This window comes from Macaca nemestrina, chromosome 12 (genome assembly GCF_043159975.1).
Source record: "Macaca nemestrina isolate mMacNem1 chromosome 12, mMacNem.hap1, whole genome shotgun sequence".
Lineage (NCBI taxonomy): Eukaryota > Metazoa > Chordata > Mammalia > Primates > Cercopithecidae > Macaca > Macaca nemestrina.
Window position 1 is genome coordinate 73,942,337 of NC_092136.1, and position 24,528 is coordinate 73,966,864.

Sequence of the window (24,528 nt, forward strand, 5' to 3'; positions counted from 1 at the left end):
AATTATGGGGATACATGGTTACTGACATCTAAACATATCTACCAGTAGCTCTTCATTTTTTCAAAATAACTGCTTGCAGTTCCTCTGTGAATAATCTACATGAATATGTTTATTTCCTGTGTTACACAGTACCTTACATACATATAGCCTCTTGGCTAGTGTGTTTTCATTAAACGACTAGGAATAACAGAATTCTATAATAAATCAATTAAATCAGTACACTTTAATCTTACAATTGCAGGTTTCTCTTACTCATTATTTCTTCTTTCATTATTGAACTCCTGGGTTCAAGCAATCCTCCTGCCTCAGTCTCTCAAAGTGCTGGGATTACAGGTGTGAGCCACCATGCCCAGCCTCCATGTGCATTTTTGATACTTAGTCATACTAACATATAAGGTAACTTGTTGGGGAAATACTAGTTGTAGTAATTTTTTTTGCCATCACTTAAAGTAGATTTGGGCTAGTTTTGTATAGTCTTGGGCTTGGCTTGCTTTTGAGTCTTTGGCTCTGTCTACTACAGATTGAATATCCCTAACTGAAAATCTGAAAATGTGCCAAAATCTGAAACTGTACGTGCTGACATGACAAGTGGAAAATTCTACATGTAAGTACTTAACACAGACTTTGTTTCATGCACAAAACGATTTTAATTATTAGCTGGTCACAGTGGCTTGTGCCTGTAATCCCAGCTACTCTGGAGGCTGAAGTGGGATGATCACTTGAGGCCAGGAGTTCAAGACCAGCCTGGGCAATATAAGGAGACCCTTGTCTCTATAAGAGTAAAAAAAATTAGCCAGGTGTGTTGGTGCACGCCTGTAGTTCCAGCTACTCAGGAGGCTGAGGTGGGAGGATTGCTTGAGCCCAGGAGTTTGGGGCTGCAGAGAGCTATGATTGCATCACTACACTCTAACCTGGGTGACAGGGCAAGACTTTGTCTTTATAAAAAATATATATATACAAAATTACCTCCAGGCTATGTATATAAGGTATATATGGAACATAAATGGGCTGGGCGTGGTGGCTCAAGCCTATGATCCCAATAATTTGGGAGGCCGAGGTAGGAGAATTGCTTGAGGCCAGGGGTTCAAGACCAGCTTGGGCAACATCAAGACCTTCTCTCTACAAAATAATTTAAAACAAAACATAAATCAATTTCATATTTAGACTTGGTTTCTATCCTTAAGAAAACTCATTACATATATACGAATATTAAAAAATCCAAAGAAAGTCCAAAACACTGATGGTCCCCAACATTTCAGATAAGGGATACTCATTCTGTATTCAGCATTGTGGAAAATGCTTCTGTAATGTATAAACTAGTCTGGAAAATAGAAAGTTTTAACTTTCTTGATGTAATTTGAATTAGTTCTATGAATGATTCCTTTGCCTGATCTAAGGGAAAAATGGGTCTTTAAAAAAAAAAAATCACTTTTATTTATGCAGGTCATGTGTTTTAGGGAAGGGCAATGAATTTGAAATCAGAAAATCTGGATTTGAATCTCAGTTCTGCCAGTTTTTCTCATTGACCCTGACAAAGCTGCTTAATTAACATCCTTGAGAGGTTTCAGTTTTCTGGTCTGTAAAAAGTAAACACTACAACCACACAGGGTTATTGTAAAGCTTAAATAAGAATATGTGTGGAAACCCCTAGCACAGTACTTGGCACTTAATCCTTCAGTAAATGTTAATTTACTACGGATGCTGTGTTTTTTGTTTTTTGTTTTAAACTTTATGTATTGAGCTGTGCTGGGCCCTATACTGTGAACCTCTTTTTTGCCCTATGAGTTGCATAGCCAACTGCCTGGTTTAAATTCTGCTCCCTCAGATACTTAGCTAATTTTTTGACTTTGAGTAGAACATTTAGCTTTTCTGAGCCTCAGCTTCCATATTTGTAAGTGGAGATAATAATGGTAACAGCCTCAAAGGATTGTCGTAAGGTTTAAATAGGATAATCAATATTAAGTGTTTCATAGTGATATTTAAACAGTAAAATCAGATTAATGGGATAAGATTAGCATTTTTTTAAAGGAATAGAATAGATATTAGCATAATGAACCATTTGTTTCAGTTTCACATGTACTGGGGATTGATGTAAAATGTATTTCTTATTGTGGATTGTATTAAAAGTTTCAAAGCTATTGGTTAGGTACTAATAGTCCATAGTATGTCATCAATAAATGTTAGTAAAAATAGAAATATTTAATCTGTAATGGAGATGTACTGTCAAAATAGATACATATTGGTTTGAGAATCCAGTCATACAAATATTTTATCACATTTGCTAGTGAAAAAGTACTTGTTTTTTGTACTTTCTAAGAACTTAAACTGAGCTTTTGGTGACTAGGAGATTTGGCCTGAAATGCCGAGACCTGGGGTAGGATTTGGGGAGGATGGCCTAAATTTCCATGGTGCTGCAGTATCTGGCAAGTAGTAGGTTCATAAATATTTGTGTAATAAATGACTTTATTGTAGCCTCAATTCAGAATTTCTCAACTAGTCGATCTTTAACGCCAACCTGATCAATTCATTGACTGAGATTTACTGTTGTGTTGCATTTCTTTCTCTAATACCTCTCTAAAGCCTCTCATATGTGTTTATCAGCTTAGATGGTTTGATTATAGCACTTAGGATAATATAAAATAAGATGATAATTGTATAGTATAAGCTAAATATGAATGAAAGGAGGAAGAAAGATGGTCATTTGTGCAAATGCACCACCAGGCCAGTTTTCTTTGTGAGCTTGCCTGGATGTTTCACCTACTGAATCCCAGGCACAATAATATTCTTACATGTTTACTTTTCTGATGAGGTCAGAAGGGTTGTAAAATGCCTGCAGGAGAGAGAAAATTTTTCACTAAATACTTCAGTATAAAAACATTTTGCATCCTAAATAGCATTCTGGAAAGGACACAGGATTGGAAGTTAGTGGATCTGAGTTTGCATACTGGTTCTACCACTTAGTAGCTGTGTGGCTTTGGGCAAGCCTCTTAAATTCTGTGCCTAAATTTCTTCTTTTTTAGTATGAGGATAATGGGAGTTATTTTGCAAAGTTGTGAGGATTAAATGAAATGATATGTGTAAAGTGCTTATAGAAAGTAAATACCTGATAAATGTTAACTGTTATTATATGCAGTCATTCATTTTGTACACCCTCAGGGAGCACATACCACATATTTGCGCCAAGCGCTCTGCCAGGTGCTAGGGATACAAAGATGAGTAAGACACAAACCTCTGTGAAAGAATGTTAAGCTAAAGCTGTCCAGGTGCGGTGGCTCATGCCTGTAATCCCAGCACTTTGGGAGGCCGAGGCAGGCAGATCACTTGAGGCCAGGAGTTCGAGACCAGCCTGGCCAACATGGTGAAACCCTGTCTCTGCTAAAAACACACACACACACAAATTAGCCAGGCATGGTGGCACACGCCTATAATTCCGGCTACTCAGGAGGCTGAGGCAGCAGGATCGCTTGAACCCAGGAGGTTGAGGCTGCAGTGAGCCGAGATGACACCACTGCACTCCAGCCTGGATGACAGTGAGACCCTGTTTCAGAAAAAAAAAAAAAAAAGGCTGAAGCTGAGCCAATTTATCCCAGATTGAGAACTTAAATAAGGCTAGTATTAGATATTTTAATTTTAAAGATCCCTAGTTTTTAGGCTAAGTAAAGATTCTGTTTGTATATCAGATTCAACTTATTTATGGAACTCTTTTGTGCTTATATTGTATATGTACCCTGGGGTACCTTGGAAGTCTTTCTTGGTGACTTCGACTTTATTAAGAGCAGTTTTGGTAATGTGGTGTAGGACAAAGAAAAGGCCCTAATAGAGTGGGTTACGGTGAGCATTAGAAATGAGAAAGCAAGGCTGGGTGCAGTGGCTCACGCCTGTAATCCTAGCACTTTGGGAGGCCAAGGCGGGCGGATCACTTGAGGTCAGGAGTTTGAGACCAGCCTGGCCAACATGGTGAAACCCCGTCTCTACTAAAAATACAAAAAAAATTAGCCAGGCATGGCGATACAATCCTGTCTACTTGAGAGGCTGAGGTGGGAGGATTGCTTGAACCTGGGAGGCAGAGGTTGCAGTGAGCCGACAGAGGGAGATTCCATCTCAAGACTGGGTGACAGAGACTGGACAACAGAGCGAGACTCCATCTCAAACAAAAAAGAAATGAGAAAGCAGAAACAGTGAATATAATATTTAGACAATTCTTTGGAAGAATTTGCAGTAATGGGGGCAGATAAATGGGTCAGTACCTACAGTGGGGACAATAACCCAAGAATGTTTTATTTTTAAGATAGATGATATCAAGTCATGTTTATATTTTAGATTTGTATATTATCATAGTAGAGAGGAAGAAATTGATGCTGCTGGAGAGCATGGAGGAAATGGAATGAGCTAAGTAAGGAAGATGAGGTCTGAACACCTGTGGAGGTATTGATCATATACATTAATAGGGATATTTCTCCCATTCTGATTACTTTGTACTCCCTGCTCTCTATTTTTGGACAATTTTTATTTTTATTTTTTGTTCTAGTCAAAGAGGGATAGTTTTGGACAATTTTAATTGTTTGAAAGTTTTCTTTTTTAGTGAATCAAAATCTGCTTCCCTAGTTTCAGTATTCAAGTATTTAGAGACCATGATTACTTCTAAGTTTTTAGATTAAACTCATCATGTTCATCTCTTTGTTCTGTTTTTTTCCTTCCCCAAGATTCTGGTTTTATCATACTACTCAGAGTTCTTGGAATATCATATGCTTTTTGAAGCCTTTCTGATATTCCTCACCTATGATTATTCTGCCTGGAATACTCTTCTTTCTTACCTACCTGGCAAATTTATACTCATCCTTTAAGACCCAAGTGAAACGTAAGTGCTCGGTAAAATGTTTTCTCACTCAAACGTGAGTTGATTCTTCCTTCATTTTTGCCATCATTTGATCTTGTGAATCCCTCATTTCACTGGGTTAAAGTTCTTTATTTATATGTCTGTCTCTGGCACTACACTGAGCTCTTTGAGGTCAGGGATTGTGTCTTTAACAATTAATATGGTATCTGGAATGTATTAGACACTCAGTAAATATTTAATGAAGGAAAAATTCCTAAAAAGCTGGAAAGTTTTTCTTTATATGTCATGATTCCTTAACCATTCTAGTCATCTTTAAATATGCCACTCAGAAAACCTGATACTTTAATGCCTGACCAGAGCCAAGTATAACATGACTTACTGTCTTCCCATCTGAGTGCTAAATTCTTATTAATGATGCCAAAGGTTGTATTGGCAGGCAAAACAAAAATTGTTCTTTTTTATTTTTTGCATGAACTTCCATCATGCCAGTCTTTCTTCTCACATGTATGTACAACTAAATTTGTAAGCCCAAAGACAACTTATGTTCAGTTTTGGTGTTTATGGACTTATTTTCCCTTCCTTCTGTTTTGCCATTTCTCTTGTAATTTTCTAGTGTTTAGTTCTATAAAACTATTACAATGCAACCTCAAAAGATTGGACTGTGTTAATCTAAAGTTGATGATAATGAGACTGACTTTAGTAAATTCACTTTTGCCTTAATTATAAAGAAAAACTTTACAAAATTCAGCTCCCTTCAGAAAATGAATTCTTTAAAAGACCATAGTGCAAAATGATGCTGTCATGAAAGCAGACTTTCTCATTGGTTGATTCAGCAAAAAAAAAAAAAAAAAAAAAAAAAAATGAGCCATTGCCTGACACTGAGACACATACCTAGAGATCATCCCTAACTTCAAGTTAGGAAGTCAGAGGCAAAGTCAAGTAATTATAACACAAGTAGTAAATGTTACTACAATTGAGATAAGTGTAGAATGCCATGAGGGCCTACAGGAAGCTAACACAATTCTCTCTGGGTTAGTGGGAAAACTTTGCAAAGGAGAGAGCAGTGAACAGGGTTTTGAAGTATGAATAGCAAATCATATAGTGAAAAGGGAACAAAATCATTTTGGGAGAAGGACGTGGCATATATAAAGTCCTAGTGGAGGCAGGGTATGGCATATCTAGGATTAGGGAGATGTGTGAGGGCTGAGGAGAAAACGAGTAGTGAAGGAATAGTAGAAGATTGGCTGAAGTGGCAGATTGGGTCCTGTTTACAAATCTTGGAGGCAATGGGAAGCCAATAAAAGTTATTAAGTGGGAGGATGGTAGGGTCAGTTCTCTTTATAAAGAATGGGAAGCAATGTGAAAGATAGATGGGAAGACAGAGTCTAAAAGACAGGGAGGCCAGTTACTTACCATTGAATGCCTACCATCTATACCAAGTAGGTATTAGAGGATTAGGTGAGATGAACAACTGTGTTGAGGTAAGTGCTACTCCCATTTTATGAATGGAGACACAGGCTTAGTAAAGGTAAATACTGGTAGGCACATAGTCACTAGGTGACTGCAGGTCTGTCTGGTTCCAAATCCTGCACTTTTTTTCTGGTATCATTCTACCTTGTGGACTAACAGGAATAATTCTTTGCCTCAAAAAGGGCAAAACTTAATTCCAAAGGATTTTGTACCATGGTGGTGGTAGATGTGGTAGTGGGGACAACCACATGGTCTTGGTCTTGGTCTGCCTAGGATAAAAGGCCATAAGGTCCAAAGCCTTCATCTTAGCAGCATTCCTATGTCTGTGTTTTCCGTGACCTCCTTAAGTGTGCCTCTTGCTGCTTTGACTATGCTGATCCAGCGTGGATTACCTAACAACAAAGCCTTGTTGTTGGGGCCATTTCTGGATTCAACAGGAAATCTTACTCACTTTGACTCTACTCTTACCTGATAACCTGCTTTTGCAAATCCTGTTGATCTCGGTTGTCTTAATTTTTTTTTTTTTTTTTTTTTTTCTGAATCAACCAGTGAGAAAGTCTGCTTTCATGACAGCATCATTTTGCACTGTGGTCTTTTAAAGAATTCGTTTTCTGAAGGGAGCTGAATTGTCTTAATTTTTTATTTATTTATTTTTTTTTGAGACAGAGTCTTGCTCTGTCGCCCAGGTTGGAGTGCAGTGGCACAATCAAGGCTCATTGCAGCAAGTGATGCTCCCACCTCAGCCTCCTGAGTAGCTGGGACTACAAATATGCACCACCATACTTGGCCAATTTTTTATTTTTTGTGCAGATGGGGTCTCATTATGTTGCCCGGGCTGGTCTCAAACTGCTAGTCTCAAGAGATTCTCCTGCCTTGGCCTCCCAAAGTGATGGAATTACAGACATGAGCTACCACGCCCAGCCTCAACTGTCTTAATTTGTCTTTCTTGCTAATCCAGAGATTGGCAAACTATGGTCAGCAGGCCAGATGCAGCTTCATCTCATCTTGTGAAAGCGTTGCCTCTCCTTCCCAGCCCTGTTCTCTTTCTCCTGTGGACTCTTAACTGCCACGTTTGTTTGTAAGATTCATTTGGCAGTTATTTTGTGACATTGCATCTGTCATCATCTCCCTAGTTATTTAAAACTATTTTTAAAGCTTTTCATGAATTAGTCTTAGCTAATAAATTGCATTATAAATGTTTTGGGAAAAGAGTTTCATGCCTTTACTTTTTTTTTTTTTTTTGTGACGGAGTCTCGCTCTGTCGTCCAGGCTGGAGTGCAGTGGCCGGATCTCAGCTCACTGCAAGCTCCGCCTCCCGGGTTTACGCCATTCTCCGGCCTCAGCCTCCCCAGTAGCTGGGACTACAGGCGCCCGCCACCTCGCCCGCCTAGTTTTTTTTTGTTGTTTTTTTTTTTTTTGTATTTTTTTAGTAGAGACGGGGTTTCACCGTGTTAGCCTGGATGGTCTCAATCTCCTGACCTCGTGATCCGCTCGTCTTGGCCTCCCAAAGTGCTGGGATTACAGGCTTGAGCCACCGCGCCCGGCCTCATGCCTTTACTTTTTATATTTTCTCTTTCTACAGCACCTCCCTTCTTCCTCATTGCTCATTCCCTCTTTAACCTACTAATCTCTAGTGACTGTTTCTATCATTCTTACACATTTACATATGATAACTTGATATGTTATCACGATTTTTTTTCCATTTGTGAGTTCTACGGTTATGTCACTGTTTCTTTTTCCAGTATGTTATTGTTTCTGTGTTTAATGGTTTTTCATGTTTGAGATTATAAGGTATACTTAATCTGGTGATGTTGTGCCAAACCCCTGTCAGCTCCAGTGGGGATGGCACCAGGTTCAAGAGGCCAAAGAAGAGACTCAGCCAATAAACGCGACATGGAGTTTTCCTGGGGGCTTTACATACAGGGAGAGACTCCAGTGGTGGCAGGCTGGGTGAGAGAACTGCAGCCACTTTCAAAAGGCCTGCAGTTTCTATAGTATTTTTATGTAGCACCCTTTATCTAACAACCTCCACCTGGCCCCCTTCATTCAACTCAAAAGTCAGGACGTCTTATATGGCCCAGGTTCCACTGGACAGGGGCTCAGATGTTCCTCATAGACAAGGAATGAATTTCTGAGTTGGCCACTCCCAGATTCCCTAGCTTGGAACACACATTCAGATGTGTCTACCATATTGGTTATTCTCAGGGTATGCTGAAGTTATTGCTATCAGGTGCATTTACCATGCAGGTGACTTGCATCTTTCACTAACCTAAGCAGTTTCCCATCTTACGAAAGCAATACTGCATATTATTAAAAGTATACAGCTTTAGTGACTGAATAATAGTACAAGTATATGGTCTGTTCATAATTAGCCTAACCATTTCTCAGTATTGGACAGTTAGGTTATCCTTGATTTTTATTTTGCAATTGTTAACAATGTTGCAATGAAAATATTTTTATGTGAAAGTTTTGCTGTATTTCAGATAACTCTCTTAGATCAGTTCCTAGAAATTAAATTACTAGATCAAATGTTACATAGCATTTTATAAGTTCTTGTGTGGGCTGTGGCATTTCTGTTTGATTAGGACTTTGCCAAAGAACAGTTTAAAAACACAGTAGTAATTGGTGGTGTAAATTATAGAACCTAAGTAAGCAGCCTTAGAATTTGATATTAAATTTTATTAGCTTAGTTCAACTTTCTCTCTGTGTATTTCCTCTTGTTCCCAGGTAAACACTCTTTATATTGCCTATTGTAAATTGTTACTTGTCTTAGGCAAGGGGGTAGGTGAAAATTGCATTAGTTTTAAGACAGTTGGTACTTGGCTATCTGTTGGAGAATCAGAAGGAGTAAACCAAAAAATAGATAAAATGGGAAACACTTTAGTTTGGTTTTATTTTTGTTTTATTTTTTGAGGGGGTTCAGTTCTAGCTGATTTTATTTTCTTCTCAAAAAAAGTTATTTACAATAGTTTGGTTTTAGAGTATATTTGTTGTTCACTCCTGTATTTGTACCTTCCTACTTTTAAATGGTGCATTTATTTTAAACATTGAAGTTTCTCCTTTTACTTATTTCATTTGACAGTAGTTATTCAAGGTTTAGTGGATAGTATAAGCAGGTAAATTTGACTGGCTGATTTTTTTTTGGAGATGGGGTTTCCCTACTTTGCCTGGGGTTGGCCTCAAACTCGCACTCCTCCCACTCTAACATTCTGAGTAGCTGGGACTACAGGCATGTGCCACTGTGCCCTGCTAAGCAGGTAAATATGAGATTAATATGGATAATTGCCTCATTTCTTGTGTATCTCTGCACTTAACATATGTTTCATTGTAAAAGATGTGCTTTGTTGCATTACCTTCCTTTTGCTGTTGTGCACCTCCACCTCTTGCAGTACTTAGGTATTTAGTTTTATAACTCTTTTGACATTCTATAGTTGTTTCACCCAAGTATGTTTTTGCTTTCCTTGTAAGGTTGTACATTTATTTAGGACTTGGATCACCCGCGTTCTGCTTTTTATTATGTCCCTTTCTTGACTCTCAAAGAATGCTCTCTACTTTTGTTTTCTTCCTCGCTGTTCATTCCCTCTTTACCCTCTTAATCTATGGTGACTACATCTTCAAATCTCATCTATCCAGCATTACTGCCCACCCACCCTATCCCAGTCCATTTGACACAACATAGTCATTTCTGCCTTTGCTCGTGAAGTTTCCTTTGCCAGAAATGGCTTTTTCCTTGCTAGTACTTGTTCTTAATGCCTAACATAATTCACCTCCTCCAGGAAGGCTTGCCTTTAAGAATTCAGCCTCGATCCTTTTTCCTTTCCTCAGATTTACATATGTATGCACACTTGCCTTATGTGCATCATTTCATACTTTAAAAAAATGGTGTTAATTTTTGGCTTGTAGTTTCATCATGAAAATCTTATATTCTCCACTGCTTATGAAGTATGTAGATTTTGCTTCTGTCTATGATGAAGTAGATTGTAGCAGACAAAAACTCCTGTTGAGAATAACTAGAAAAGCTTGATTTAAAAAAATCTATATGAAGGCATTGTAAGTTGCCAAGGCAGCCAGGATTTCAGACATTTGTGGATTCTTGGCAAAATGAGAGTGCAGCTATTAAGAGGCAAAAACGTCAGCAGTGCTTTCTTCATGAAACTGAGGATACAAAAATTGTAGTTCAGAGCTGCCAAGGCAACCAGAACCTGAGAGTCCAAGATCCCAAAGAGAAGAGATGTGTAGCCTCCTGCCCCCTCCACCTACTTCCCCACTACCTAGCTCCCAGGGTGTTTGCTGATTGTTAACTGTGCAGGGTAAAAGGCTAAGAAGCCTCACAGAAAGCTACTGAAAAGCAAGGCAGACTCTAACAGTTCTCCAGTGTTGAAGAGAAAAAGTTCATGATCTTTCAAGGAAGATAGGCTTGGAAAACACTGATCTCAGTTGGATCTTTAGAGGGCTACAAACTAGGGGAGAATGAGCTGTACAAACTTTATACTGCAGCCGGCTTTGAGTCAGCTCATGTCATGTTTGGATTGTGAAGTGATCTGCCCCCTCATTCTAACTTCCTATCAGAGAACATGGTGAATTCTCTGTGGGAATATAACATCATCAAGGGCTTTTACAGTTTTTTATACACAATGAATGACATTCTAACAAAAATTACAGGTAAACCCAGAGACCAGAACAGGAATAAAACCAGACAGTATAGAAATAGATCCATGTGTCTCCCCATCATCTAATTATTTAATCAGTCTTTATTTGAAGGACATTTAGGTTGTTCCTAGTCTTTAGTATGGTGAGTAATCAGCAGTGAACATTCTTGTATGTATATATTTGTACACATATATATCTTTAAGATAAAGCATAGCCTTGATAACTCTTGTCTTATGAAACTTTTTGTTCTCTGCCAACTTGATACAAAAGTGTTTTTAGTTTTTATTTTTCTATACTATGAACTGCTGGTGCATGTCCTTTATCCATTGTTGTATGGGGTTGTTAGGCTTATACATATATATAAGGCATAGTGGGTGAGTGCACAGATAGACGCTGGATCTAGATTGCTTGTGTTAAATCATAGCTCTTTCACTTATAGCAGTGGTAGCCTTAGCAAGTTAAACTCTGTGTACCTCAGTGTCCTCATCTGTAAAATGCGGATAACCATAGCACCTTCCCATAGAGTCATTATGAAGTTGAGTTAGTTAATATTCAGGGCTTAGAAATGGACCTGGCATGCTACATAACTGCCAGCCACTGTAATGATGCTGCTGGTGGTGATAGAGATGGAAATTAACCTTTTATTATATGTGTGGCAAATACTTTTTCTAAGTTCATCTTTTGGCTTTGTTTTATTATCTTATACTTTGTACAAATTTAAACTGAGTTTTAAGGATGAGTTGTTTTTAGCTTCCTGTGAAGCGACTGTGGAGAGTTAAGTGTGGAAAGTGAGGGCATTTCAGGCAGAGGCATAGAGGCAGAAATAGCATGGTTTAGGGCAAGAACCATAGTTGTTGATGGAATGTAAAATAGGCAGGGAATGAAGTGGTATGAAGATGAAGAGGTAGGCAGATCCACGTCATATAGATCGGGGTCCCCAACCCCTGGGCTGCGGACTGGTATCGGTCCATGGCCTATTAGGAACATGGCCACACAGCAAATGAGTGGCAGCATTAGATTCTCATAGGAGCATGAACCCTCTTGTGAACTGTGCATGCAAGGGATCTAGGTAGGCTGTGCTGTCCTATGACAAGCTAATACCTGATGATCTGAGGTGGAACAGTTTCATCTCGAAACCATCTGCTCCCCCTACAACCCCTACACCAGTCAGTGGAAAAACTGTCTTCCAGAAAACTGGTCCCTTGTGCCAAAAAAGCTGGGGACCACTGATATGGATGGCCCCTTATGTCATGTTGAAATATAAGTGGTATAGCATCAACTCTTGTGATTACAGAAATTATCTGTATGTTTAAAGAAAACACATTAGTCCTCAGTTAACCATTTTATAACAGATATTAGTATAACTATATTATATGTAACTATGTATTTGTATAGTGCTAAATAATTTGGCAAACAACAGTTTACAAGCTTTTGAATTCAACATTAATTTAATCTTGTCTATAGTTCTGATATATGGTTGTATTATTACCAAGTTACACATGAGAAAATTCATGTGCAAAAAGTTTGTTTTTTTTTCAATTTGTTCAAAGACAAGTAGCTAGTACGTGGGACTATTCAAATGAGTATCTTGGTCTTGGGACTCAGTAAGTCCAAAATTCTTTTTCATTCTGCTGCACTCATAGAAAATGAATGTACAGGGGTAGAAACTCACGCATACTCAGGTACCAAGGGATGCTTTCCTTTGGATTTGAGAGTTTTTGGGACAGCATCTTCCCATCACAGTTGAGTGAGGTTGTTTTTTTAATTTTGCATTGAGTGTGGATGCTTTGACAATGACACTTCATTCCTGATGGTTTGATGCAATTAGCAACATGCCTGTCTTGTAGTTTGTTTTGTTTGTTTACCTTTATTAATAAGCAGTCACTCTGACCAAGTGAAAATCCTTTTTCAGGAAGGATCTTCAGGGAACTATAGCTGTTCCTATAATTCACATAAGATTCATTTTAGGTCACTGGCCGCAGGTGCATGTCATTCTTAAGGCATCATATCCTTAGAGAGTTTCTCTTTCTGTTAAGCATAGTAATAGTCAAAGGATAGGCATTAAGAAAGTACTTCAACCGTTACATTCATTTATGAATGCTAAGATATTCAGTATGTCAGTGACACCTGAAGTAGTTTCCAGTATTTCTGTTCTGTGAGGTGAAGGAAGGGTGAACTGTTGTTTCTGTGCTGCCAAACACTTAAAAATCCCTGTAAAAGCTGGTAGAAGGATTGGTAGATTTGTGACTAACTCCTCTGGACTGAGGAAGATGATGTTGCCTTTTCTGGTTCTGACTTGACATCTTGTTGCTCTGCTTTTGTGGTGGGGTAGTATTGCTGTCATTTCACCCACAATTTCCTCTTTTGGGGTGGAGGAAGCTGACATGTGACACCAGGAAGGAAAGGGAAGTAAAGAGAAAATTAAGAAAAGTAAAGTCTCACATCAGCAGTAACAATTGTTTTATTGTATGTCATTGTTCTTTCTTTATTAAAAATCCAGGAAACTGAAAGCTTCATAATAACTGTCTTGGCATAATTGATACTGTTGAATGCATACATGTTCTCCATTCACCTTTAAGAGATGTTATGAGACTTTGATTTAAAAGGGGCAGATCTTCATTTTTCTGGCCTTTTCCCGGTTCCTTTCTCATAATTGTCCAGGTGGATTGAAACACCACATTTCACAAGGCTTCAAAGAAGTTATTTTGATGTTATACATGCTCTTAATGTAAGTTTGAAATTCTAATAGCATTTTACCTATAATATTATACTTTAATGGAGATTTTAAAAATTTAGAGAACCATACTGAGTAGGAAATAAAAGTGAATTCAAAGTATTGTTACTGAATCACTAACTTTAGAAGTTATCTGATGTGTTGCCTTCATTTCTGAGATTGAAACTGTGATCTAAAGAGATTTTCAGTTCATGACATGTATTGTATGTGTGTGTTGGGAGGTCTCAAAGACCACCCACAGGTTCATTGATTTGCTCAGGGGACTTAAAGGACTCAATATGTAGTTGTATTCTCTGCTATGATTTATTACAGTGAAAAGACACCGAGCAAAATCAGTAGAGGGAGAAGGCGTGTGGGACAAAGTCTGGGGAAAACCAATTGCAAGCTTCTGAAGTCCCCTCTCAGTGGAGGCACACAAGGTGTGCTTAATACCCTAGTGAGGAGTTGTGACAACGTGTGAAATGTTCCCAACCAGGGAAACTCGTTAGAGACTTAGTGACTAGGGTTTGTGTTAGCTGATCACATAGGCACCCTCTACCTAGCACATGCCAGAATTTCCCCACAGAAAAGCAGATGTTTGGCATAATTATATTGTTTCTGTAGTTTAGGTACAGTGAACAACTCATCAGTTAAGGAGGGTGGGAACCCTCCTGACATCCAAGTTTCTAGGCACCAGCCAAGGGCAAGCCTTGGAAGCAGACCTTTTTAAGGATAGACATCTTCTCCCACTGACATGTTAGAAAGAAAGAAAAGGATAGACAGGCCTGCCGTGTCAACGCTTTTCTGCTCTGTGTGTATGTGTACATGTGTGCACTTGTGCATATGCATGCATGCAACATTTAGCATAGAGTGTGCTTTTCATTAAACGTTGGCTGTTTTTACTTATTTATTATGGGGATTTTTCATTGGTTACTACTACTGTTACTTTTAATTGTGGTCTTCTGCATTCCTGTGAGGTAGCTTGGCCTGCATTTTGATCCCCATTTGACAGACAGGAAGACTAAGGCAAAGAGAGGCTTCAACGTGTGTGTGTGTGTGTGTGTGTGTGTGTGTGTGTGTGTGTGTGTGTGTGTGTGTATAAAATATAAAATTTCCCAAGGCACCATTTAAGTTTTGACATTTCTAAATACTGTCACTTAATTGACAGAACAGGTATCTGAACCTAATGTTATGTTCTTTTTGCAAACCCATAAAGGCGAGGATTTTTTTTTTCCATCTTAGCATTTTTAGAGGGTACTGCTAAAATAGAACATAGGATTAAATGTTTAAGTTAATATCACTTTGGACCAATTCACAACCTTTTATGCTTAACTGTTTTAGTATTCAAGAAGTACTTTACTTTCTATGTAATTTTTGAGCTTTTGGGCATGGTGTCATTTACCGTAGCACAGTCCTGTTGGGGCAAAAAATGATCCTTAAAGCATTAAACATTGTTCATCTTAATCCAACTAAACTGATTAATATCAGTACTAATTTTGGTGAATATAAACTGGTACCCTACCTCTACCCCTGCCCATCACCTTTTGCAGTCAAATAAGCCAGAGGAATACTAAGATTTCAGTCATTATGCTGAGTTCCTCCTTGATCTTATATGAACTTTGAGATTTTTTAATAAATATCCCAAAGTGAATTTAACTTCATGTAATATATCTAGCAAAGTAGTTGGAACATTATCTTTGTTTCTTTCTTTTTTTTTTTTTTTTTTTTGAGATGGAGTCTCGTTCTGTGGCCCAGGCTGGAATGCACTGGTGCAATCTCGGCTCACTGCAAGCTCCGCCTCCCGGGTTCACGCCATTCTCCTGCCTCAGCCTCCCTAGTAGCTGGGACTACAGGCACCTGCCACCACGCCTGGCTAATTTTTGTATTTTTAGTAGTGACGGGGTTTCACCGTGTTAGCCAGGATGGTCTTGATCTCCTGACCTTGTGATCTGCCCGCCTCGGCCTCTCAAAGTGCTGGGATTACAGGCGTGAGCCACCGCGCCCGGCCTGTTTCTTCTTTTTTTTTAAGAGTTGAAGTCTTGTTCTGTTGCCCAGTCTGGAGTGCAGGGGCACAGTCATGGCTCACTACAGCCTCAAACTCCTGGGCTCAAGCAGTCCTTCTGCCACAGCCTCCTGAGTAGCTGGAACTATAGGTGTGCACCATCATGCCTTGCTAATTGTTGGGTTTTTGTTGTTGTTGTTTAATTTTTGTTTGTTTTTTGCAGAGATGAGGTCTCTGTGTGTTGCTCAGGCTGGTTTCAAACATCTGACCTCGAGAGATCCTCCCTCCTTAGCTTCCCAAATTGCTGGAATTATAGGCATGAGCCACCACACCTGGAGATTGTCTTTGTTTCATATAGATTGTACTTGCAAGTAAGTTGAACCAAACCACAATTTAAAGAATGCTGTCCCAACAATACCAGAGAGAATTTTATACTTAGTAAATTCTGCTGCATGCCACTCTACTGGCTGAAATAGTTTGCAAAGTGTTTTTACTCTTATTGCACTCATCTGATCCTTATAATAGCCTGTGATGATAGGTATTCTGATTTTACAGAAGAGGAAGTTGAGACTGACTTATCCAAGGCTCTGAACCTTCTAAGTTGGAGATCAGGCTTACTGTGTAAAAAATGAAGATGTTAAGCTCTTGAGACATTTTGTGCTAAATATCAGTGAAGTATTTTAGAGAAAGCAAATTCTCCAACAGTAAGTGAAAATTACCATTTCTAACAGACTATTGCTAAAATATTTTTGGTTTCTTGTGTTGGATAGTATGCTTATTTATAAGCCTGAATAAGATTATGCTCCTTATGTTGCTTCTCAAATAAAAATAAAGATTTATAATTTTTAAAAAGTAGATCTGAGAAGAATCTTATGCATTCTACCAGAAGAAAATGTGATGGAATTTGTTTTTGTATCTTGGCCTAAAGGAAAGTCTGTCCAAATATAATGAAAAATGCAAAAGCCATAAAAGAAAAGTTTGATTAATATAACTACATAAAAATAACCACTATAAACAAAGTCAACACAAGAGATAAACCGGGAAAAGTATTGCTAGTCATGTAATATAAAGCTAATTTTTCTTAACAAATCAAGAAGAAAATGTTAGTATAAGTAGGAGTAAGGAAATGCATATGCATTTCATATCAAAAGAAATGCAGATTACTCTTAACCATATAGAAATACTCAATTTCACTCATAAAATATAAGCATATAAAATGCAAAATTTCATCTGTTAGATTAGCAAAGCTAAAAGGTTTCAGCACTCATGGTGTTGGAAAAGATGTGAGTAGATTGGCTTCTTGGGAGGCTTAAGGCAGGAGGATCTCTTGAAGCCGGGAGTTTGAGGCCATAGGTCACTATGATTGTACCTGTGAATAGCCACTGCACTCTCTCCTGGGCAACACTGCGAGGCCTCATCTCTAAAAAAAGTGAAAAGGAGGTGTGAGGAAATGGCACTCCCATGCATTGCTGGTGGGACTGTAAATTGATATAGGCTTCATGACAGAGGGGCAATTTGGTGTTACTTCTCAAAAAGCACATATCCTTTGACCCAGGGATTCTGATTCTAGCAGTTTATCCTATGGATACACCTGCAGTCATGTAAAATGATGTACATGCAAGATATTCATTACAGCATTCTTTTAATAGTCTCTGGAGATTTAAACTCACCTTGTTGTCTGTATTTAGAACTTTTTATTCTTAATATAATTTTATCTTCTCTCTTTTTTTCTTAATCAGTTTTACTAGAGACTGGTTTGTTGGTTATTTCAAGGTACCATGTAAAAAACTGAATCAGCTAGGGTTGTTGCAATCGACAGAAATCTACTCTGGCAAATTGAATCAGAAAAGGAACTTATTGAAAAAGAATATTAGGTAGCCCAGAATTACCACCTTGGTAGCTAGAAAACTAGGCTGGGAAAATGGCATCCAGGATCAAAGAGTAATACAAATTCTTTGAAATTTTTTGAAGCATCTTTATGATCTAATGTATCATCAGTATTTTAAATTGTTTGCCTTAAGAGGTATATATTCTATTCATTGGGGGTTTAATATATACATAAACATACACACGCACACACACATATATACACACACACACGACCACATTAATTTTATTGTTCAATTTTTCTATGTAAACCTTTTGGTCTGCCTGATCCATTTCGTTTCGTTTTGTTTTGTTTTGTTTTCTGAAATGGAGTCTCACTGTGTCACCCAGGCTGGAGTACAGTGGCATGATCTCGACTCACTGCAACTTCCGCCTCCTGGGTTCAAGTGATTGTCCTGCCTCAAGCCTCCTGAATAGCTGGGATTACAGGTGCCCACCACCACGCCCAGCTAATTTTTTTGTATTTTTAGTAGAGCTGGGGTTTCACCATGTTGACCAGGCTGGTTTTGAACTCCTGGCCTCAAGTGATCTGCCTACCTCGGCCTCCCAAAGTGCTTGGATTACAGGTATGTGCTTGGCCTGATCTATCTGTTTTTAATTGCAGTGTGTTAAAAAATTTCTTACATTAATTTTTGATTAATTTCTCTATATAGTCATTAATTTTTACTGTGTTGTAGGTTCATACAGGTTTTATCATTGTTACATCTTCTTGATGGGTTGCTCTTGTTTTAAAAGAGATAGTAAGGAAGATTTTATTCAAGGAGGGCCACTACAATGGGGTTTGTAAAAGGGGAGAGAGTCAGCTCAGCTCTAGATGGGTTACCTTTTGAATCATTTTGTATTTCCTTCTTGATTCCTGTTAAAGCTTTTCTCCCTGCTTCGCCATGCACTAGCTCTGTAACCTTGGGCTAAGTCATTTAATCCCCCAGTTTTCTTATTGTAAAATGGGCATAATACCTACCTTATCAAGTTTCTGTGAAAATTCACTGAGAAAAAAATGTGTATTTACATTAATATACATGTAGTAGGTTTTCAGTAAATGGATGTAAACTACTCACTTGCCTTAAGGCTTTCTATCCCTTTATTTTTATTTTTTTAAGCATCTAATTTTAACACTATTTGCCTATAATTCTGAATGTGCTTAAGGGACTAAAATAATCATCAGGACTTTTTTATTTTTGAGACAGGGTCTTGTTCTGTTGCCCAGGCTGGAGTGCGGTGGCATGATCTCAGCTCACTGCAGCCTCAACCTCCTGGCCTCAAGTGATCCTCCCACCTCGGCCTCCCAAGTAGCTGGGACTACAGGCACATGCTACCACACCTGGCTCATTTTTTATTTTTTGTAGAGACAGGGTCTTACTATGTTGCCCAGGACTTCTTTTTCAAGTGGGTGAAGGTGATGGAATGTTTCTTTCTGAACCTAGGGTCTAATAATTCTGTAGTGGTTGGAAAAGGTTTATGTTACTGTTTTCTGTATTTGCTTTAGGTCCAATGTTTCTATCTAAATATCTTCTGCATTACTCAGTATACTAATTAAGAGTCTTTCTAAAATAGTTGATTCCTGTGTGAGGGAAATGCAGGGAAAAAAATAAGATAGTTGAGACAACTGAAAAAGGACAAAAGGCAACTTTCTGGGGAGACTACTTTTCTATAATGAATATTTATCAACCTCAGTAGGATGCAGAATTATTAAGTCTTTAAAATTAATATATATTTAGACCACCAAATATACATTGAGGGTATAAAGAAGTGTCATGTACATTTAAGGAGACAGAAGTGTATACTTTCCTCCACCTTTTTGATAGTATTTAAGACTTATCATTTATTCTGTTCTTAGCTTTGATTTTTATCATTTATTTATATAACCCACATGTATTGTGCCTCTTATGGGTCTGACATCTTGGATTTAAAAATACATAGAAAGAAGGGGAAAAGACAGAATTTCAGTTGAGAAAACAGCATAAACGGTTTTAAAAGACCGTATGGCATGTATATGTTGTGACAAGACAGTCAAGGGTTGAGCTGCACAGTGCTTTAGAAAGATAAAGTTGTGGAGGCCGGGCGCGTTGGCTCAAGCCTGTAATCCCAGCACTTTGGGAGGCCGAGACGGGTGGATCACGAGGTCAGGAGATCGAGACCATCCTGGCTAACACGATGAAACCCCATCTCTACTAAAAAATACAAAAAACTAGCCGGGCGAGGTGGCGGGCGCCTATAGTCCCAGCTACTCGGGAGGCTGAGGCAGGAGAATGGCGTGAACCCGGGAGGCGGAGCTTGCAGTGAGCTGAGATCCAGCCACTGCACTCCAGCCTGGGCGACAGAGCGAGACTCCGTCTCAAAAAAAAAAAAAAAAAAAAAGAAAGATAAAGTTGTGGTCAGTCTCTGAAGAATCTTGAATGATGTTGAAAAGTTTTGACTTTATTCTATAGGCCAGTCAAAATCACTGAAGGCTTTGAGGATAAAAACAAATCAAGTTATATACTGAAAATATACACAAGATTAGATGCAAGTTTTTACAGGAAAATACTTTGGCAGTGTTGAGAAAGAAATGGAAAAATACAGTATTATGAATAAAACTCCAGTTTATTTTAAATGCCACTCAGTAACATTGAACTCAAGAGCTTTAAATGTTGTTTTTCCTTGAGGTCTTTTAACATGTTACTTTATTTATTTATTTATTTATTTATTTATTTATTTATTTTTTCGAGACAGAGTCTCGCTCTGTCGCCCAGGCTGGAGTGCAGTGGCCGGATCTCAGCTCACTGCAAGCTCCCGCCTCCCAGGTTCACGCCATTCTCCTGCCTCAGCCTCCCGAGTAGCTGGGATTACAGGTGCCCGCCACCTCGCCCGGCTAGTTTTTTGTATTTTTTAGTGGAGACAGGGTTTCACCATGTTAGCCAGGATGGTCTCGATCTCCTGACCTCGTGATCTGCCCATCTCGGCCTCCCAAAGTGCTGGGATTACAGGCTTGAGCCACCGCGCCCAGCCCATGTTACTTTATTAGTTAGACCCTTCTAGACAACCATATATATCCTATACTTGTTTTCCCCCATAGCACTTAGTACAGCAGCCGTAGCGCGCACGCGCACACACACACACACACACACACACACACACACACACACACACACACACACACACACACACACTTGTTTGTTTGCTGTCTGTTTCCTTCCACAAGATTATGAGCTGCATGAGAACAAGGACTTTATTGTGCAGTGCTGCTCCTCAGTGCTTAGAACGGTGCCTGATTTGTCACCTTTGATAAATATTTGTTAAGTGAAAGAATGCATATTCAAATTGAGATGACCACAGTTTCTAATGTGATTTATAGTATAGGGGCAGCAGTAGGACAAGATACTGTTCCTTCCTAGAAAGTCCTGTTAAAAAGTATTTTCTTTTCCCTTTCTTTCAGACTTTATATTCAGAGCACCAATCAAATTAAGCAAGCCTGGGGAACTTCGTGAGGAATATGAAAGCTTGAGAAAGGTATAGTATTATCATGTCATTAATTTTCTTAAAGTAGATTGAAATAATGACATTGAAGAATGCTTAGTGGGAGTCTGGATTTATCAGGTTTTAAAAAATTTATAATGCAGAGCCTTTCTGCACACTACCTTGTACCAGCCTAGTTAGATTTGGAGCTATAATGGAAGTAGAGTAAACCTTAACCCAAGATTGCCTTTCTATTTGTCTTTTCAAAGATGAAGATATAGTTCACAGAGTCTGTCACATGCCAGCTGCAGTACCTGGCCACCAGAGAGAGGTATTCTTGGTACTTTTAATAGGTGCCCTTGCTAATAATTGCTTGTATTATTTTTCTTTATCTCGCAAGGTTCTTCTAATTACGTGTAGCTGGTGTTATCCGTTATTGCTCACTCTATTAAATACTCCAAAAGAACTGTCATGTAGGTCAGTAAGGGGATAGTGAAATAATTTCCTAGTTAGAAAACATTTGCCATTAGGAAAGCTTTTATCTGTGTCCATATCATCTTATTTATGATGTTTTCAAACTAATTGTCTGGGAATCACCTAGAGAATTAAGAAGTGAAAAAGGTTGGTAATAAGAGGTATGTTGCTAGATGTGTGTCATTCTTTCCCAGCCCTCTCCCTGCACCATCATTCCTCACTCAGCTTTATAATTGATTAATCATTCTACATGTGAGTATCTAATATTTTGTAAATGTAAGTGATCCACTTAATCTGGATCAAGCATCATCATAAGATAGAGGTGAGACAATAATGCTATTGTCACAGGATCCTTGGGGTGTTGCTTTGCCAGCTGGAAACCTCTGTGGCTGGTGGTGCCTTTGCCCAAGTTTTACTTGGGCCTACTGGGCTCGTTCTGCCTGCTCGTTCTGCCAGGCTGTGCTCAGCTCGCACTACCAGCCTGGATCCCATGCTTGCCAAAGGCGAGCCAGGTGCAGAGGGGAGGGGTGCGTGAGCAAGCGAGCATGGGGTCCAGCTGCTGTGCATAGCCAGGCATACTGGCTGCGACTGGGTAGGGAGCTCCAGGTGCTGGCATGGGCACTGTCTCCTGTGAGGCTGTGGCTGGACCAGGCCTACTGCAAGCAGCTTCCACTGCTGGCACTGAGGAACGTGGTGGTGCCCGGAAGCTTGGAGATGCCAGGAACCACAGAGCCCCAAAGAGGGTGTCATAGCCCTGGCTCAGGAGCACCTCGGTCTGGGCTCCCTGAAGGGCTGCAGCTCTTCTCTCTTTTCTCGTTGCCCGCAACATGGTGAGTGAGGGACGTGTTTCAGCCATTTGTGTTACAGCTCTTTCTGTCCCGGTCCCAAGTTCTTGTCCCGCGTCCAGAAAGAATGAGGTACGTGGACAACTGGAGGGTGAGTATGGTGAAGAGAAGCTTTATTGAGTGACAGTACAGCTCTCAAGAGACTGAGGTGGGTAGCTCCTTTCCACAGGCAGGTCATCCGGACATCTACTCAGCACTCAGCTGAGAGGAGATCCACAGTGGGTAGCTCCCCTACACAGGCAGGTCATCCCCATGTCTGCTGGAGTCTGGCTGAATCCAGGGCTTTTATGGGCTTCAGGGGGGAGGAGGTGCATACTGATTGGTCCATTGGCAGGCCTGGAAAAAGCACTGTAAGTTCTCACTCCAGTCTGCAGAACTGGCAGCCCAACCCCCGGCTTCAGGTCATCCCCAACTTGAAGGTGGATCCGCCCCTTTCTGCCCAAGAGCCTATCTACCTCCTGCCACCATCACCCTGCCCTGTACAGTACCCACAGTGCCCAGGCTGTGCCACAGGGCATTTGCAGGCCTGTGCCAACCTGCTCTCAGCACTCCCACAGCCTTCCTCCTGTCCTCTGGGGTGCCCAAAGTCCAGAGGGGGCCGAGGTGGCAGGGCACTGGCATGTCAGCACCACCCCGAGTCTGCTCCCACCCAGCCAGGTAGTGACAGTGCCTGGGCTCAGTCACAGCTTTCCTTTGAAATTGGCATGGGTGCTGGGAGTGGGGAGAGGCCAGGCAGTGGGAGCAGGCACTTCTGAGCCTGTAGGGGTAGGGGATGGGGTTGGGAGCCCCCAAGAGTACAGGGATGCCTGCTGCCATGGCTGGGTGGCTGCAGCTACACCTGGCATGGCAGAGATCCCGCCCCTTCAACTTGAAAGTGGGCATGGCTCCTACCTGTTCCTGGCTCCCACTGACTCCTTCCGGCTCCGTGGAGCGTACAGTCCCAGCTGTGTCTTTCCCACTGCAGCTGGCATCTTCACAGTGCCCACTCCAGGCAGGCCGCTGCCGCCATCACTATTGTGGTGTTTTTCACTGAATGAAAAATCAGTGTTTAACAAGGTCATATTAAAGAGAAAAGATAATAGGAAACTGTGGCTAGTTACTGTATGTTCTTTGATCTTTGCCTGTAAATGAGGGTGTCAAATGTTGACTTGGATCTTCATGCTTCATTTATATTGGCATTGTGAGGTTTTTGTCTCTTTTAAAACTACTTACAAAGTTTTTTTTCTGTTGAAAAAGAAATTATTTTCAGGGACCACATAAAAAGAACAGGTTCTTAAATAAAATTTCAGAATGTGCACATACAATATTTACTTCTAATATATCTTTTTAAACATTTTGAAAATGTGGAAATTTTGAAGCTGTCAGTTTGAAGGTAATCTTAAAGGAAACAAGGAGTAGGAGGTAGAAAAAGGAGGTAAAGCAAAAGACATAGTAAGAGTAGGGTTGTTTTTTTTTCTTTTTTGAGACAGAGTCTTGCTCTGTTACCCAGGCTGGAGTACAGTGGCGCGATCTTGGCTCACCACAACCTCTGCCTCCTAGGTTCAAGCGATTCTCCTGCCTCCACCTCCCAAAGTGCTGGGATTACAGGTATGAGCCACCATGCCTGGCAAGAGTAGGGGTTTTTATAAACCTTGGGAGAGAGAAGGAAACCTTGAGGAACTGTGATTTATGTTCCTGTTAAGAGGAGAGGTATGGGACAGTGGTTTTAAAAGGGGCTGATGCCATAATGTTTTTGAGTGAAGCTAGGATAATCTCATCCTGTATAAACTGGATTGGATTTGAGAAATACTCATCTATATCATTTGGGTTAAATAAAGGTTAGTTACTGGTCCCTCTCACCCACCCCGAGTACCCAAGTTATCCTGCATCCATTGTACAACCTGGAAAATGGAAGTCTAAGCCATAACATTAAAAGGCACTAGTATGGCATATCCATACAATGGCATACTATTCAGCAATAAAAAGGAGTGAACCACTGATACATGCTACCACATGGATGAACCTCAAAAAGATGGTAAGTGAAAGAGGGCAGATATAAGAGATTATATATTGTTATTCCATTTATAGAAAATGACCAGAATAGACAAATAGTAGCAACAGATAGGTTAGTGGTCCATTGGGATAGGGTGTGAGAACAGGGATTAACAGTAAATGGGAGTGAAGGATTTTATTGAAGTGACATAATGATTTCTAAAACAGATCTCAGTAGATCTTC

At 39.8% G+C, this 24,528-nt stretch overlaps 1 protein-coding gene across 1 annotated transcript in view; it reads left to right on the top strand.

The window, feature by feature from the left end:
- Window positions 1-24,528, top strand: part of LOC105468751 (ring finger protein 169) — a 94,645-nt gene that overhangs the window by 17,324 nt on the left and 52,793 nt on the right. Inside the window, exon 2 of the mRNA XM_011719076.3 lies at window positions 20,975-21,048. Within this exon, the coding sequence (XP_011717378.2) occupies window positions 20,975-21,048 (74 nt within the window). The remainder of the gene's footprint in view (window positions 1-20,974; window positions 21,049-24,528) is intronic.